This window comes from Danio aesculapii, chromosome 17 (genome assembly GCF_903798145.1).
Source record: "Danio aesculapii chromosome 17, fDanAes4.1, whole genome shotgun sequence".
NCBI classification, from domain to species: Eukaryota; Metazoa; Chordata; class Actinopteri; order Cypriniformes; family Danionidae; genus Danio; species Danio aesculapii.
In genome coordinates, this window is record NC_079451.1 from 7,664,023 (window position 1) to 7,683,411 (window position 19,389).

A 19,389-nucleotide genomic window follows, 5' to 3' on the forward strand; every position below is an offset into this window, starting at 1 on the left:
CTTTTTTTAGTCAAGAATGTAGTTGTTTATTTATAAGGACAGGACCTGTTTGAAATATTTATAATTTCTGAGAGACTGCGCCTCTCAGAAGCGTCGGCGGCCATTAACATGTCATTAAACAGACCAAAGACTGTTGACGATGTTCATCCACAAGATGGCGACAGAGACCGCATAATAAGCCCCAAGAGAAAAACAGCGTAATTCCATACTACAGCTGATCAAATCATTATTAAACAGGTAAATAAGTTGATCTCTCTCTCTCTCTTTCGTATGTTGTAGTGCTGTATTTATATCATAGTAATATTGTGTTTTTTCCCGATTGCAACAGAAAAATACTGGCTGTAGACTGATGGCATTTCATGCTGTTCAGCCTTATAATCTCAAAGTGTGGGCAAAATCACCTGTTTTGTCATCACTTTAGATATTACACTAGAGAATCATTCAAATACTAGATTTAAAGTGACATTTGTGAAGTAGCAATGGTTTCTGCTGTTCTAACGTCAGCTGCAGATGTGAGTGAATGGCAGAAGAAAGTAGTTCCTCATACAAAAGGGTTTTGAGACTTTCCGCTTTTGATTTGCTTCTTTTATACACACGAATATGCCGTTGAACTGTTGTATAAACGCAATATAACACTCATAGCAGTGCAATGTGGCTGTAAATTGTCACCGGTGGGACACTTAAGACCTTGTGCCAATGCAAACCTCCCACCAGTGGCGATATACATCCACATTGCACTGCTACTCATGCGATATTGCCCATTTATATAGTAATGCTTGTTGTGAATGATGTAACCTTTAGTAAAGTAGCCTACAACATTTTAATATTGGTCAGTCATCAGCCGACAGCAATTGACTGCCTGGCTGTTCCAAACCTTTTCAAGTGTGGGACAGATTAAATGGAATTAAAGTGATAGTTCACCTAAATCTGAAGATTTCATTGTTCTCCAAATAGTATTTGGGCTTGCACATATTTAAAGTCTGTTTTAGCTCCAAGACTGTTTTTGCAATCCAAACAGACAATAAAGGAGAGATTGAGGTTCGTTACTTTTGAAGTATTCTCAGTGTTTGTGAATGAGCATGTGAGTGAAGCTCAGCAGTAAAGAAAGGAATCCTCGCAGGCCTCTGTGTTGACAAAGGCAGTGCAGACTAGCCCTGGCCTCAGCTGTGCCGGCTCTATTATAGTGGATGAGGGTTGTGTCTCTTGGTCTGTACACAAAAAGACCTCCCCCAGGAGTCACTCCTCTGAGGGAGATGGAGTTATCAGCAGGGGGTCTGAGCTGCATGATGTCAAATGGGTTAGCAGTTAGCTCTCTTTCATTAGCCACGTACTCTGTAGAGTGTGTGTCCTTATTACAGTCTGATTTGTGGAAGCATTGGATATTCAAAACTACTTTTAAAAAAACGGACTTGTCAGTGCGCTACATAATCAGTCTTAAGGAAGTCCTGTAACATGCTGACATGACATTTCTATGTAGTAAGCTATACTCGTTACGGCTGCCTACAATAGCTATACTGTGTTGTCATGGCAACACTGGTAAAAATGAAGTTTTTCGACTCCACTGTCATTAATGTGGCTATTTTATTGACTTGTCTTTTTTAAAATCAGTTAAATTTAAAAAGTCTTACAAAATAATATTATTTAATAAAAAAATTGTTCATTAAAAATAGTTAAGGCAGTCTAGTTTTTCAGGCTTTTCAAGTGCATCCAAAATATTTGGTTTCGCCGCAGAATTTTCAATTCAGTGCATCCACAAGAAAAACAATCTCCGCCTACACCATATAGCTTAAAACTAGATATGTGTGTGATATGTGCCCATTGTGGATAGTCATACTTCCAATTTCAAAAGTTTACATTTCTGTCAGTTGATGAAATGGACCAGCAGTGTTGTTAGTGTTTTCAAACACTTCATTTTCATGGGCTGAAGATTCTGGAATAGTGTGGACGTCGGGTGTATTCGTAACGCATGAGAGAGTGACCAAAGAGAGACAACACATGAGAGAGGAACCAAAATGTTTGTCACTTTTATAATAAAGCTGTGGTTTTTATCTGTTATATATGGGGTTTTCTCTTTCTTCATAGAAGCCTATTGGATTTTTTTATCAATTCTGCAATCGACATGTTTTCCTATAGATATATAAACATAATGACACATACGACCACTCCAGTCATGTTGCCATATTTGAAGGCAAAGTTCTCCAAAATGTCACAATGAAGAGAATGTTTTTTTTGTGTTAACACAATATTGCAGGGTTTTAAACAATTTTGAATGCTGTCTAAGCTATTTCCTTCTTGTTTCATTTAATTAATTTAATAAAATTATGTGTGGCAGAAATAGATATTCATATGTGTATAGCTACAGTTGCAGAGTCACAGTCTTGAGTGTTCACAGCCAGATGATTAAAACCAATGAAACCCCTCAAAAATGCTTTTGTACTTTTTACTTTAACACAGCAATCATACTAGGAGTGATATGTGTGTAAATTAATGAATTATTTTACAAATTCTCTACAAGTCCTTTGAGAGAGGATGATTAAACGTTCAGAAATTATTTTCAAGAAATATTTTCTTGTCTGTTGCACAGAAACAATTGTTAAAGTATGCAATTCTCTAACGGATGAAAGTGCTCTTATCTAGGTATGTTTTGGAATGATGGGTTTGGTCAGGTGGACCTGTTCGGTCTTGTCTTTTGTGTACTTTACTGAGATTAGTTACCCTGGAGGCCATTGTGTCTGAAGTCAAGTGGATTGGGACCCAAGCACACGCACATTCTCCATATTATTCAGTTCTTCATTTAGACATATAAATAATAGTAACAATAATAATATTACTTTAATAAAGTGATTATGTATATGTCAATTCCGGATGACACTTTCCCCATTTTATATTAGTATTGCTATGTTCATATTTTGCCTGTATGCTATGGATGTTCCCCTCCCAAGACATGCTTCGTCTGGGGTTGCTAATGTTTCCCATTTCCAGCTTGATTTCCTGCCTGCCTGTTTGAAAGTTGGAGTTTCCTGTTCCCACGTTACCACTGACCTGTTTTGGGTCAAATATTGACCCCAGCCATCTCCTGGGCTGCCTGCCATTTTAAACCGTGTCAAATGTGCCCCTCACCTGTTGTTTTTTTTACTGTACATACTAGCTCAAACTTTTAAGTTGGCATCACTATACTCTCAAAGAGTCTCCAACATGTCTCCCTGTTTATAATGTGCATGTTTTTTTTTCTTTCTTTCTCAGGAGCATCTTCAGCAGCTCATTGTTATGAACCTGCCCAATGTGTTGGCCATCGCCAAGGACCCTTTGTCAGGTATTGCTCAATTTTAATATTTTGAATAAGCTACTAGATTGATTTACAAAGTAGAATCCTTTCTGGTTTGATGGCGAAAGAGAATTTAATGCTGACTTTTCTACAAAAACCAGCCTTTATTTGTTTACTAAACAGATTTATTACAAAATACCAAAAGAAAAGAGATTTATTTTGATATATTTACTTATATCCAAAATATGTAGCTGATATTCCTATTGACATTATAACATATACAGTAGGACTTTGGAAAAATGGGATATTGCAATATTTTATTTTTCTGTAATTTCTCTGTATTCATATTGCGATATGAATACAGTTTCACAAGATAGTTTGAATAGCTCTATTTGACTGTTTTCTGAGGAGTCTAAGAGTATTCAGGTACAGAAATTAAATAATCTCCATGCAAAAAAAGCATTTCTTCCTTTGCTTTGTCTCGTTTTTAGACCTTATATCTAAAAATTCTTAAAACAAAAAAAGAAATGTAGTTTTGTATTCAACTTCAGAAGAAATAAATCAAACTTAAGCTTTTTTCCTTTAAAACAAGTAAAATTATAGGCAAGTGCTGCAAGTAAAATAATTGTGCTTGTAGATATTTGGATTAGAAACAAGACAAAAATTCTAAGAAAGAAACAGTTTTTTCATGCATAATCATCATCATCATCATCATCATCATCATCATCACCATCATTATTATTATTATTATTATTAAAACCTTTATTTTACCAGGAAAGACACATTGAGAAAAATCTCTTTTACAAGAGCGTCCTGGCCAAGATTAGGCAGTATACATGTCACATGGGTCTAACAGACAACAAACAAAAACAATTGACAGTAACATGAATCACACATTGACAAACAAACTATTGAAAACATCTACAAGCTTGTTTCAATTTCTAAATCATTTATACTCTTTATAAAAGCATTTAGTGAAATCAATTCTTTAAACTGCAACTTTGTAGATTATTCCATGCAAAAGGTGCTGCGTATTTAAAAGCCTTTTACCCCATCTCAGTCTGGACTTTAGGAACAGACAGTAAACAAATATCCTGTGACCAATGGCCATAGCTAAGGACAGGTTTTTTACAAATGTAATTCTGTAGATATGATGGGAGTAAACCCAATATAGATTTGTAAACAAAGATATGCCAATGCTTGAGCCTACGAATGGACAAAGCAGACCAACCTACCCTAGTATACTAGTATGATGTATGATACACGATGAGGAAGGGATTTAAAATTAGTTATAAATCTAAGTGCACCATGGTAAACAGTATTCAATGCATGCAGACTCTTGAGACAAAGCATGCATATAGATAACATCATCGTAGTCCAATATCGACATAAATGTTGCATCACCAAGCTTCTTTTTAGCATCAAAAAAGGCTGTTTTTAATTCTAAAATAAAAGCCTAAAATCACTTTTTTTATTGCTGAATGTGAGAACTAAACGAAAGTGTATTATCAATTAAAATTCCAAGATCTTTGTACTGGGACACCGATTCAATCTCTGCACCATAAGTAGTAGTATTAGAACCTAGCTTTTGCTTAGTTTGTTTTGAATTTGAAAATAACATAAGTTTTGTTTTATCTGCATTTAAAACTCATTTTAACTCGAATGTTGAAGTAAATTAAAAACAATCTGTAGTTGTGATAAGGGCCAGATTTGGTGTGGATGCAGCTGTGTATATGACTGTATCATCAGCATAATAATGAAAATGAGCAGTTTTTATTATTATTTTTTTATCAATATTATTTATATATAGTAAAAAGAAGAGTACTGAACCCAGTGGAACTCCTTTAGTTACGTTCAAAGTACTAGAAACAAGGCCATCCACTTGCACACACTGATTTCGCATAAATCTTATAAATTCTACAGCTCCTGGTCAACTATAACTCAGACTCAACATTGCATGAATTGTGTTCTGACTATTGCAGATGCTCACATTGCGGTATTGATTCTGAAAGGATGTATTGTGGAGCCCTAATATTCAGTTATTCATTGGGACTGTTATTTGCATTCATGCATATGGAAGCATTTGTAATGTAGATTTACCCCACAATCAGCCTACCTTTTATTAGTGATGCATTATCAAACAGATGAATTGTCATGTGATATTGGTAAAGATTACGTGATTTTTATTGGTCCAATAAATAAACTCCGATAACAATATCTGATAAAGTGCGCTTGCTGGTAAATCAATAAATTAGTTTGATCTATCTGAGATTAAACTACTTTCGGGTGCAAGTGACTGCTGCTTTAAAACTGCGTCACACTCATTCTGTGAACAAGTCTTCCCGGTCAGAAAGTGTTTCTTCTTGTGGCAGCAGAGGACAGTGCCATTGCTATTTGAATCTCTTCAACAAGGATTTCAAGAGGAGGAAAACAGGCATCAGGTTTTAACAAAACAAATCTTATATCTCACTTAAAAGTTTGTCATCGCAGCAAAGCTGTTTTAAACCGCTTGTATGAACCGAATTGCTTGTGAGAAAGCAGAGATGCTACTGTTGATCAGTAAGAATGCCCTCACATAACAAATAGATTGGAAATCATGTTTTTTATTATTGGTTATGTTTAAGATTATCATTTCTGATAAATCTATTCCACATGTAACCTATTTTGAGAATAAACTATTACATTTTGGAGGTGGATAAATATCAATGCATTTTATTCATGTATTTGGAAAGTATGTGGCTTGGTTATTAATTGGTTATCAATATTGGTTAATGTTTTATATCCTGCCTCCCTACTTTTATTTTCTATTTGTTGTGATGCATCTCCGCTATGGTGACTATAAATCACTTTCCATCATGCCCCAAAGCAAACGCACACACATACTGAACAAACCTCCTCATTCATCACCTTACACGCACACTCCAGCCTTCATAAACACCCTCTCACCTCCTATATGGGGTGAGCAGAGAAGGTTCAGACTCTCCGGGGAAGGAAACACGTGCTGTGGACCTTGTAATGGCTGGAGGAAAGGAGAAAGGCCAGAGGAAACTTCTTGGGCCCGAGCCCAACCATGAGTGCTGACTGTAGATCCTGCTGTTGACAGTGTGTAGGGTAGAGCAACTAAATAAATTGACAAGATTTTTTTGGTCAATGCATAGTTTAATTGATATTAAATACTGGTATTGTCAGTTTACTTCATTGACTAATCAGATATTCAGATAGAGTGCTGATTAAAATGCATTTATTTTAATATACTGTAGGCCAAAGAAGAAAAGGGTTGCTGAATATTGACACAACTACAATTAGTGCTGCTAATGTGTCTGGTTAAGTTTGTTTCTGAGCAAAACATAATGATTATTATAGATCCTTGGCATAATTTTCGGAAGACGTGCTCTAAAACAACAAATAATTTGACAACAAAGATTCTTGTTAAGGATGTAATATGTGGGCCTTAGTGTCCCACCGGTGACTATAAACAGCCATATCGCACTGCTACGAGTGTGATATTGCGTTTATACAACAGTTCGACAGCATAATCGTGTGTATAAAAAGAAAATCAAACAGAGAGTGTCTAAAAATCCTTTTGTATGAGGAACTACTTTCTTCTGCCATTCATTCACATCTGCAGCTGACATCAGAACAGCAGAAACCATTGCTAATTCACCAACATAACTTTAGAGCTACTATTTGAATGATTCTCTAGCATAACATCTAAAATGATGCCGAAACAGGTGATTTTTGCTCACATTTTAAAATTATAAGGCTGAACAGCATGAAATGCCATCAGTCTACAGAGATTTCCCACTATTTCTCTGTTGTAATCAGGAGATCACAATAATTAACTCCAAAAAAGCCAAAGCATAGCAAACACTACCAGATTACTATGGTATAAATACAGCACTAAAACATATAAAAGAGGGAGATCAACTTGGAGTGTCACTTAGGCTACCGGTTTTATAAAGATTTGATCAGCAATTGAAAAACCCTCTTTGCTCTGCTCAGTGACAGGCTAATGGCCGCCGACGTGCTGAATCTAAAAATAAGCACTGTCCTTATAAATAAACTGCATAGTTGCAATGTAAACAACTACATTCTCACCTAAAAAATCCTCAAAAGTGCACTATGTTGTCCAACAGCTGCAATATTTGTCAGACTGTAGTGAGTTTATTGATCTGCTGTCACTCTATGTAGGCGGAGTAATACACAAGAGTGAAGAGGCTGTATGAGTGCTGTTATTGCAGAATATTGTATGGCTATTAGCCAATCAGATCTGAGAACCAGACAGAACTGTTGTGTAAATATATGCTTCCTTGTTTTTACTTAAATATATTAGTTGACAATGGAATATTATTTAACCCATTTTTTCGAATCATTAAAGTAGACACTTTTGTTCAATATGCATATCTGTTTAGGGAATAATTTTTGTAAATTCTATTTCATGTTGACCCTAAAATGGAACATCATATCTTGTCCCACATATAAACAATGAAATGGTAGCAAATTATGGTAAAATATAAAACCTCCAAAAGTTTTAGGTTTATTTGCTGTTTTAAATCTTGGAATAGGCTAATTTTAGTTGTTCAAATATAAACTGTTATTTTCATATTTTTTTTTTTTTTTACTATTTGCATTTCCAGTTGTCATATTGGGTGATCCTGACACCTGACCATTTCTCTAGGTGTGCTGTTATAATGCAAAATGTTGACATCAGACACGAATAACAGGTCTTTGTTATAGCGAGGTGTGATTCTGATCTGCAGATTTTCATTTATGAATAGGTGCGTAGACACGATTTCCTTTTCTGCTCGTGTTTGCTTCCTGTTGGATGCTGTTTTAATGGTTTTGCATGAACAAAATGAATCCTTATCATAGTTATGTGCAATTTTCTGCCTGTGATAGGTTATCAAAACTGGCCGAGATTAATTTTTTTTTTCTTTTTTGCTGGAAACTGCTGGGTGTATTAATATGCAGTTGAAAGCAAAATAATGAGCCCTCCTGTGAAATTTTTATGTTTTTTTTTTTAAATGTCCCAAGTGCTGTTGATAAAATGTTTTGTTTTTTTTCAAATTACTTTTACATTTTTTAATTCAATTACTAATACCTTCAGCCAGACAGAATCTGCTGACATTTTTTGCTATTTCTGCACAAAATATTGTAAAAAAAATCTGCGGTTTGATGCGGAATGATTTTGGGTGTTTCATAACTAAAAACTTAATATGCTAAATAAAAATTATACATTTCTAACTCTAATGTTTACAATGCAAATCCTATTAGATCCATTTATTTGGTAAACAAAGCAAGTGTCTTATATAACATCTACCATACCAATATTTCTTTACAAACTATTATAAATAAATCAAATTAACATTTTCATATTAGTCAGTAATCTTACTGAAATTAATCAAAAAACGAAATAAATAGTCGGCACCAGTGGTGTAGTGGTTAGTGTGTTGACGCATGCACTCCGGTTCGATTCCCGTCTCACGGTCCTATGCTGATCCTTCCCCTCTCTCTGCATCCCATGCTTTCCTGTCAATAATCTCTACTGTTCATTAAAGGTGAAAACCCCGAAAAAAAAAATAAAAATAATAATAATAATACAAAAAAAACCCCGAAATAAATATAAATTTACAAACATTTGCACACAACTAAATAAATAGACTCAATGATGGCCTGACAATCTGTGGATTTCTGTGCGCGCAGATTCCGTGTGGGCCTGATAACTCATTTGTTTTGGCTTTATCATGATGACCATATAAAATGTCTACTGGTTCTTTTGTAAGATACTCGGAATCAGCTTAACATGCAATTTAAAGGCTTAAAAAGACACAAACAAACTCGCCAACATCAGCTTCAAAATATTAATAAATAAGCTTGTTAATCAGAATAACCAAAAGTTAGTTTCCACCACAATATTATAGCTATAACTGCCATTGTAAAACATCCTTAAGCAGATTGATATCCACATTTTGAGTTTTGCATAATGCCAGTCACTAGTACTTCAGTATCAATAAAAACTGATTTTAAGATACTTGGAATAAACTTAACATGCAGTTTAAAGGCTTAAAATGGTAGCTAGTTTTAAAATGGAAGATGGGTTATCGCCTGATAATTACTTTTAGAAAGTTATAATTTAATTCGGAAAAACATCTAAAAGGGGTTAATAATCTTGACCTTGATAATTATTTCTAAAGATTTAACTGCTTTCGATCCAGCCCAAATAGAATAAATAAGACTTTCTCTTTAGCAGAAAAAAATATTATAGAAAATATTCATGCTCTGTTATTAAACATCACTTGGGAAATATTCGAAAAATAATTAATTTCACTAAGAATTTAGCATGGGTGTTTCCCTGTGCTGGGTTGTGGCTGGAGCCACAGCTGCGTCCGCTGCACTAAACATACAGTAGGCTGGATAAGTTGGCGGTTCATTCCACTGTGGCAACCCTTGATTAATAAAGGGACTAAGCCAAATAGAAAATGAATGAATGAATAATAATAATTTAGTTATTATTTTTGTCTTCATATGGATTTCTGTTGAATACAATTAATTATGAAATATTTTAATGAAGTAAGGAAATCTCTTCATTATGAACATATTTCACAGGGCACATTCAATGTTTCTTATATATAGTTAATGCAATGATCAGCTCTCTAATGCTTGTGTTTTTACATCAAGCTTCACTTGTAGTGGACAAAGGAGTAATTTCCCCACGGCTGCTCCTCTGCTGACTGTGTAAATGGGGGTTCACTGTAGGGTGGGGTGGCATTGAGCAACAAACAGTTGCCGTGGCGATAGCACCCCCTCACCCTCTCCACTCTCTCCAGAGTATTTATTAGTCTAAGTCTGTAAGACACAAACAAACTCGCCAACATCAGCTTCAAAACATTAATACAGAGTAACCACATGTTAGTTTCCACCAAAATATTATAGCTAGTACTGCTATTGTAAAACAACCTTTAGCAGATTGATATCCATACTTTTTTGCATAATGCCAGTCACTAGTACTTCAGTATCAATAAAACCTGTTATTTTAGTTTTATAGTAATATTGTAGTATTTATTGTTTTGAATGATCAATATTTTTAATTAAGTTTACATTTTAGCAATCATATTTTTTTATTATTCGTTATTATTTATTATTATTCATTTTGCTTAGGTTTGCTTTTGTGTAATTAGTAATAACTTCAGTTAATTCATTTTTAATTATCATACATTTAACATTTTATTTACTCCGAACATTACTTAAGAATTTTTTAAAATTAATATTAATTTATTAATTTATTTTAGTTAACAATAAAAATGCTTAATATTAATTTGGGAAAGGCAAACCATACATTATTTCAATTTTGCTTAAAGCTTGGGGGTTTTGTTTCAGCTTCTTTTTATTAAAAGTTAAAGTTTAGGTCTTTTATTTGTGTTGATTTAGTTGTAAATCTCTTACTCTCAGTTCTTGTGACCTTTAACCTTCTCAGGTAAAAGCATGGAGGAGATGAAACGAATGCTGTTGCTGATACTGGGCTGCGCTGTTCAGGTAAGCTGCTTGAACCAGCACTGTAGTATTCCCGATTCATGTTTTGAGATCAGTACAGGAAATCATATCCACATCATCAAGTCCAGACACGCCTTTGCTTTTCCAGAGTAAAAAGAACTGACGCTCATTATGCTTCAATATAAAACTCCTATTCACAACAGATTTGTCCCAGAGAAATCAGCAAAGATAACTGGGATAGATTTGCTAAGAAGTTATGTCTCCACCTTTTCCTGAAGATTGTTCCTCATGCCTGTACTTCCCCTATTGTACACTTTTAACCCCCTCTTTGTGGCTGGTTTTTCTTGTTCTGTTGATAATAAACATCTCCCATTGATTTAGAGCGTACCATTTACCTGCTGATTTGCTTTCTGTTCTGTCTCTTTGAGCTTGTCTTATTCTGCACCAGAACTTTGTCTTATAGTATTTCAGTCACAAAGTGCACAGCACATTGTTTAGCCCATTTGAATATACTGTATACCTACATTTTGATGAGTTCATTTTTGATGTGGTCCCCACGCTATCTGGCACAGAATAGGTTTATTTGGCTAATGACCATCAAGTGATAGTCATAGATTTCTTGGCAGTGCTTATTAAAAACTCAGGATAGTTATTTCTTTCTGCTCACGTCTTCCTGTTTCTTTACCTTTACTTGTCCTATCCTTTCCACATCCTTTTCATTTTTCCCATGGCCTTACTTCTTTCACTTCCTTTTTTTTGTTCCTTCACCTTTTGCATTATATATCCTTTCTCTCCACTTCTCTTTCCCCTTCCTCTTTCCTTTCCTTTCCACTTATTTCTTTTCCTTCCCTTCACTGCCCTTCAATTTACTTTTCACAATTGCCTTTTCTCTTACCTTTTCCTTCCTTTCCCTTTACTCATTTTCGCTTCTCTGCCTTTTACCCTTCCTTTTCCCTTTCCCTTTCTATTTTTATTTCCCTTCTCCTTCCATTATCTTCCCTTCCATTTTCTTTCCTTTCCCTTCTCTTTCACTCCTTCCAATTCCGTTCCTTCAGTACCCTTCAATTTCCATTCCCAATTGCCTTCTGCTTTTCCATCATTTCCCTTTGCTCCACTTCCCTTTTTCCCTTCCCTTTCTATTTCACTTTCTTCCCTTCTTCTTCCCTTCCATTTCCCCCTTCCCCCTTCCCTTCCACTTCCATTTCCTTTCCTTTTTTCACTAAGCTTAATTTTTCTCTCCCAATTGCCTTTCCTCTTCCCTTTTCCTTCTTTTCCCTTTCATCCATTTCCCTTTCCTCCTCCTTTCTCTTTCTATTTTGCATTCATTTCCCTTCTCTTTCATTCTCTTCCCTTACATTTTCTTTCCTTTCCCTTCTCTTCCCTCCTTCCCTTTCTGTTCCTTCACTACCTTTCAAATTCCTTTTCCACTTGCCTTTCCCTTTCCTCTACTTCCCTTTATTTTTCCCTTTACTATCTTTCCCTTTCTATTTCATTTATTTTGCTTCTTCTTCCATTCCCTTTATTTTTCCTCCCTTTCCCTCTTTCCCTTCCCTTCTATTTCCTTCTGCTTTCCTTCACTAAACCTTCAATTTCCTTTCAGTCCAAACCTTCCTTCTCAATTGCCGTTCCCCTTTCCTTTTTCTTCCTTTCCCTTTCCACATTTTCCATTCTTTCTTTTGCATTTCCTTTTCCCTTACCCCCTATTTCTTATTAACTTCAATTTTCTTTCCTTTCCCCCCTTTTTCCCTCCTTCCCTTTCCTTTCCTTCACTGCCCTTTAATTTCCTTTCCCAATTGCCTTTCTCTTTTCCATCCTTTTCCTTTCCTCCTCTCCCCTTCTCTTCCTCCACTTCTCTTTCTTTTCTCTTTCCTTTCTCTTTGTTTTCTCTTTTTTTTCTTCCCTTTCTTCTCTCCTTTCCTTTCCTTTTTTCCTTTCCTTGACTTTGCCTTTCTCTTTGCCTTGCCTTACCTTCTTCCCTTAATTTTTCCTCATTTTTCCCTTTCTCTTTTACTTTCCTTTAGGTGTTTCTTTACTTTTCCATTTCCTGCTCATTTCTCATCCATTTGTCTTTTTCCGTGTCCATGTTTTCACCTATTCCCATTCGCTTTACTACATATTTAGCTTTGTTGTTGCTTTCACTTTTTTCAATTTTAATGTCCATTCTTTATTTCTATTTTCTTTCCCCTTTCTCCTCTTTCCATTGGTTTTTTACCTTTGGATCTGTTGCCTGCCTTCCTTTGACTTTTCTTTACCTAGCCCTTTTTTGCTTTCCTTTTTCTAATTTTCTTTCTTTTCCACATCATCTCCTCATCCCTTTTGACTAATCTTTCCATATATTCTCTCATTCTTATGCTTTTTTTCCAACAGTGTGATCGCAAGGAAGAAATCATTGAGAAGATCAAACTGCTTGATATTGAGACACAGGCTGCCATTGTGACGCATATTCAAGAGGTAAGGATCTGCTGGCAGCTAATCACTTCTTATGCATATCACACATGTGGCGTGTATTTGAGGCCTGCAATTCCTCTTGATTGCAGGTAACGCACAATCAGGAGAATGTTCTGGACCTGCAGTGGATGGAGGTTGCAGAGATCCCTGCTGAGCAGTTAGACCCTCTGTCTCGAACCATGGCCTTTCACTTACGCAAACTCATAGATGAGCGAGATGAATCTGCTGAGGTACAAAGGATGACAATCAACCGTTTATTAGCAAGTTGCGCTAAATTTCTCAGTACATTGATTGTCATTGATTAAATGCTGATTTTCTGTCCTTAGCTGGTCATAGAGTTGACCCAGGAGAGGGACTATCTTCAGTCTCAGCAGCCTTCAGGTCTTTTGGGCTTTCCTAGCCCTGAGCGCACATCCCTATCTCCCATCACCCTGCTGTCTAAAGAAGATCGTCAGCATTTAGCCGTGGAGCTGGCTGACACAAAGGCCAAATTGCGGCGCTCCCGGCAGGAATTGTGAGTTACTCTTTTTGATTTTATTTTGCTGAAAATTATAGCTTTTAAACTATGCTGTTAGTCAAAAAAGGTACAGACCAGAGGAACGTCTCCAAATTCAAAATACTTACGTGTGTGAGTACCTGAGTGTGCCAAAAATGTATATGGATGACTTCATACCTGCAAGCAATTTCATTTAAAAAAGGTCTAATAAGCGTCTGATAGATGCCTAAACATAGATGGCTTCGCTAAAACAAGGTTAAATTTGATCTGTCAGTAAAAATCTAGCACACATCTTACAATGGTCTAAAACTAGACTATCTATCAAATATACAGGAATGAATGGACACACATGTGAACTCTTTCTTATCAGTGTAATTTGATGAATAGTCTTGTTTTGGGTTATTATTCAATGTCTACTAGATTTTTATTGACAGCCCAACTTTAGTCTTTCTTTTTGCCAAGCCATCTGTGCTCATACATCTATTATAATTTTATTAAACACCAAATTGCTTGGAGTGTTACTACTAAGGAATTTGGGAATGCGTATGAAACAACACTATATAGAATTTACTATAAATATATTATACAGAATGCAGATTTTTAGTGGTTGCAAAGAACTTAGTAAGTACCTACTGGTAATTTTGGATCAGACCTTGCTTTTATTCAAGTTTTATACTTTCCTACTATATTGTATGGAAAAATGGTATGTGACAAAATATCATAGGACTCAGTAGTACTCTGAGTGTGCAAACAAAAGTACCCAGTTCACCTACTGTAGTTATATTGAGATTATGAAGGGCGCATACAATGTTATACAAAATAAAAGTCTCACTTCATATCAGCCAAATATTACTTGATATATTGGTCTTAACAATATCCTCCACTTGTGAAGCCATATCAATATTATACGATTCTGTTTGCTTGTTACAGGGAAGAGAAGACTGAGCAGTTAATTGATGCCAAGAATGAGATTGAGCGCTTGGATTCTGATATTCAGAAGCTCAAGCAGGAGGTATTACACCAAGTAGTATCTTAAGTATCTTAGTAATCTTAAGCATCTTAAGTATCTTATCTTAGTAATCTTAGTTTGCCCAAATTCACAATTCATATATCTGACTGACTGTAATTGAAAAGCATTTTCCTAAAGCTTTAGTGATCATTTATTGTCATCTGTTGCTCTTGTGTATGAGTAGAACACACAGTTGCTGGCAGAGGCACGTTCAGTGCGAGCTTACCGGGATGAGGTTGATTCTTTAAGGGAGCGCGCTGGAAAAGTGGATCGCTTGGAAAACGAACTGTCTCGCTTCAAAGAGAAGCTAAATGATGTTCACTTCTACAAGACGCGCATAGAGGTAACCAAACACCAACCTACTTTTTCTATTTTGATATCTCTTTCAGTATTGTATTATAAAAAAGACTCAGGCATCTCTGCCATTTCCTGGAAAAGAGCATAAATCTAGCCACCGGCTCTTAAATCAGAAGGGGAGAAATTGATTTCTTTGTGAGGTGACTGATGTGCAGCTGCCTGCCGGGAGCCCCTGCTGCTTTTATTTCTCAGATATAATGCCTCAGGTGTCCGCTGGGGCCCGGAGCTGTCACTGACAGACCTCTGACTCTCTGTCTGCTGGCGTCATCCTCTATTTTTCTTTTGATCTTTTCTTTTTGTCCATCTTTGAATTTTTTCTCTCTTGTCTCTCTTTTGTGCACAGGAGCTAAGAGAGGACAATTTGACCCTGCTGGAGACAAAGTCCATGCTGGAGGAGCAGCTAACTGGAGCCAGGGGGCGCTGTGACAAACTACACGAACTGGAAAAAGAGAACCTTCAGTTGCGCTCCAAATTGCATGATATAGAAATTGTGAGTATTACGGTCCTGGTATACTTCTAATGAAGTTGATTTTTGTTCTTCATTTGAGGGCAAAACAACATTTTGAACACTTCAACACCCTCGTGCTGCAGTAAGCAGGGTTGTAAATGTGTCACTCTGCTCAGATGTACCCCTAAACACAACGATGGCAGCTGAGAGAGAAGAAAAGTTTCATAAACATTTGGCAAACCGCCTTCTCCTTGAGAAGCAACACCGTGGCATGGCACATTTTTATTTTGTTGCCACAGACAGACAATGACACTTAAGGCTGAATTACAGTATACTTCTACATCGAGTGACTGCCGTAACTCACAGTGCATGCCTTGCATGTAGCTGTGTGTTTATACTTCTGTGTTGTCTGACAGTAACCCTTACGAAATGCTGGCAGTGGGGTTTCTATGTTCCTCTGTGTCTAGTTTCTTTGGAGTGTTTCGTTTACACCAGAAATAGTATTGCTAACTTACTGTACAAGTAGCTCAAACTTGCTTAATCAGAGGCAGGAACCAGTAGATGTGCAACAACTTTAATCATGAAGTAAACACAAAACGTATCCATCTGGATCTCCTCCACAAGACTCGATACTTGTTAAACACTCGCTCCAATGAGCTCGTTTCTCTCCTGCAACTCTCGGCCCTGCCAACACTCATCAGTGCTATTAAGTCCATCAATCATAAAGCTTGCTGAAAGCTGCTTATGGAGATTTCCTGGGTTTCTTCTTCATGGGTGTTTGGAGTTTCTGCATGAGTGCGCCCTCTGGCTTTCAAAAGAGATTTCATGGAGCCATGCCTTTACTAACAAGATGTGCATGACATATTCCAAAGTATCTGCAAGTTTTGATACTTGATATCTGAGGGTTCTCTGGAATTGACAACAGGAATGCCATTGTTCTCTTAACTCTGGATGGAAAACATGAGTTATGTAGTATCATTCTCTTGGCCTTCTTTATGGCCCGTTTCCATTGACTGCTACGGTATGGTACGGGTCGGTACAGGTCACTTTGATCAGACTTGCGTTTCCACTGGCAAAAGGGTACCAAATGGGCGTGGTATATGACAGAAAGTTCCAGTAGACATCATTCTCACTCCAGGAAATGTTTAAATAAAGCTGTATGCCTTGTAAACAACTATGCACAGGGTTTATTCTGCTCTTCTTCTTGGCTTTGTGGCTGTTCATCAAGATGGCGACAAGGTTTATTTAAGCTGGGGTCGACCATAACTCTTTATTATATGTATACATTATTACGTTGTAATGTCTTGGCTGTGTATTAAAAAATGGCGGTTCCTTTGTTTTCATTCTCCTGGCTTGTAGCACAAGCAAGTGACGTATCTCTGTAAACCAATAGCGTTCAGCTGCACGTCTAGCATTGCCTTTTGGTACCTTTTTGTTGTGTTCGGTACCCTTTGCAAAGGGAACCAAAAAGTGGTTCGGTACGGTTCACTTTTAGGTACCTTTTGACAGTGGAAACGGGCATAAAAGCGTACCGAACCGTACCGTACCACTCGGTGGAAACGCTCCATTCGTGTCTACAAAGATAAAATTGTAACTTGATTTGCTCTGAATAAAAAAAATAAAATTTTGGCCCCACAACAATAGAAAAACATGCTTGGCAACGTAATGGCGACCCAAGAATACACTTGCTGCATGCTAGGGACCATCTGAATCACCATAGGAACTCCAAAGCAATGCTCTAGCATGCATCCTAGACACATTCTAGAATGCCTAGGCAAACACATAAAAACTGCAGAGTAACACTGGGAACACCATAGCAACCATGCTGTATTGACTTGCATGCAAATGTGTGTAGTTTAAAATTGAGGTCATAATTTGTGTGCATTATTGTGCTATACAGTGGGGGAAAAGCCCACAGTGAATCTGTAAGTTTTAAATCCACAAGTATATGCTCTTTTGGATCTGTATTAGGACAGGGACAGTGATAAGAAACGTCTGGAAGAGCTGCTGGAGGAGAACATGTTGCTGGAGATCTCTCAGAAACAAAGTATGAACGAGTCGGCTCACCTTGGCTGGGAACTGGAGCAACTGGCCAAGAACAATGAGGTCAATGAGGGTGAGTTCCCACACCTCGCTGTCACACAGAGGTTCAGTTTGAGAGAGCATCTCTTTTGTTTCCTTGTTTGTTATACTAAACCAATGCAGAACCCTTTAGAAAACAACATAACCGATGACCCATTTTCATTTTTTCAGTTGTTGTTTTTGTTTTTTAAGAATCCATCCTAATGCAAATATTGAGCCACCAGAGATTCTAGCCGTTTTGGTCATGCAAATTAAACAAACGCTCATTTTCTACTAACAAAACCTTTGAATCTGACATTTTTTAAAGCATTAAGCAGACACAAATGACAGATTTACTAGAGTTTACTAGCTGTCAGTTTTAAAAGAACGGGTAGTTTAAATATCTCTAACCCCAGGCTGTTTGTAAGCCGTTAGGTGTGTGTGTGTATACAGGACAGGTGCATATTGTTTTGATGGTAATGTATGGGTGACTCAGCATTTGTCTGCCTAATCCGCCAAGGGGTTTTAAGCATCACAAAACAATTCAAGTGTAATATAGCTTTCACTTTTTCTTTTCTGTGCATTATACTACTATATACAAAGATTGTGCATATTAAACAGTAAGCATAAATAATAACGAAATTAAGTCAAGTAATAAGTCAAATGATAACTTCTTCAAGCCACTATATATGTTTGCTTTGCAGTTAATCACTTTTAAAACCCTTTTTTAATATGTAAATGTTTAACATCTCATTTATTAAAGCATTATTTACGGATTACCAATTGTAAATAATTATATAAAATATTTTCATATCTTTTTTAAAAATTTTTCATCTCAGTTCCTGGACTACTAATAAAGTAGTAGTTATAATTTCATTTCATTTCACAGCGTTAGCCAAAGTGCTGAACACAATAATAGTTTTTTTGTTAAAGTATTTTTGAATCCAATTAAAATGACAAATCACATGAATAACAAACTAAGACTAAAGCTAAATCCAAATTTGCTGTCAATTTAACACTGTTGTCACCTCAACTACAGCCCGTAAGTCATTTGTGTTTGAGCTGAACGAGTCAGCATCCAGCCGACTGTTGAAGCTGGAGAAGGAAAACCAATGCCTTCAAAGCACCATCCAGGAACTGAGAGAGGCCTCCATCAACATGGAGGAAGGTCAACTCCATTCACTGGAGCTGGAGAAAGAGAATCAAAGCCTCAGCAAGAAGGTACATTTCTATATTTATTTTACTGTTGACTGAGAGACAGAATATTGAATGCTGATGAGGTATCTTCTGTGTTGTGTTTTAGTTGGAGCGTCTGCAGTCCCAGTTGGACCAGGAGAAACAGACAACTCAGGACATGGAGAACCTTGGAGAGGAGCTAATAAAGGAGAAACAGAGAATGGAGAAAACTTTAGAGACAATCCAGGCAGAGAAAGACAGACAGGTGAACATCTAAAGAAAGAAAGCTAAAATAAAAATTATGATTAGGGTTATTATGATATTGATTTAACTGGTATGTAGTCGAAACCGTATACAAATTTCTAATTTCATTGCAACTTAATTACCTTAGCTGTTGATTAAAATCAGAGGTGTGGGAATTAGAGGCTTGGGAATATGCTTCTGTGTATGAAGACATCAATAAGCTACATTTTCAGTCAGTAATCCATAAGTAAAAACAAAAATGGCCTGACACCTAAAATTCTGGATGCACTTGGATGAAAAATGAAAATTAATGCAAAGTAATAATAATTATTTCATTAAATAATATAATGTAATGTAATTTTAAAGTGTTTTAAAATTTAACTCAACTTAAATTA

The 19,389-nt window shown here is 36.4% G+C and overlaps 1 protein-coding gene across 1 annotated transcript in view; it reads left to right on the forward strand.

Moving 5' to 3' along the window:
- ccdc88c (coiled-coil domain containing 88C) overlaps positions 1–19,389 on the forward strand; it is a 106,546-nt gene that overhangs the window by 37,049 nt on the left and 50,108 nt on the right. The window contains exons 4-14 of the mRNA XM_056476491.1: positions 3,244–3,313; positions 10,740–10,798; positions 13,124–13,207; positions 13,294–13,434; positions 13,531–13,718; positions 14,631–14,712; positions 14,894–15,052; positions 15,410–15,556; positions 17,486–17,630; positions 18,615–18,796; positions 18,879–19,016. Of these exons, the coding sequence (XP_056332466.1) occupies positions 3,244–3,313; positions 10,740–10,798; positions 13,124–13,207; positions 13,294–13,434; positions 13,531–13,718; positions 14,631–14,712; positions 14,894–15,052; positions 15,410–15,556; positions 17,486–17,630; positions 18,615–18,796; positions 18,879–19,016 (1,395 nt within the window). The remainder of the gene's footprint in view (positions 1–3,243; positions 3,314–10,739; positions 10,799–13,123; positions 13,208–13,293; positions 13,435–13,530; positions 13,719–14,630; positions 14,713–14,893; positions 15,053–15,409; positions 15,557–17,485; positions 17,631–18,614; positions 18,797–18,878; positions 19,017–19,389) is intronic.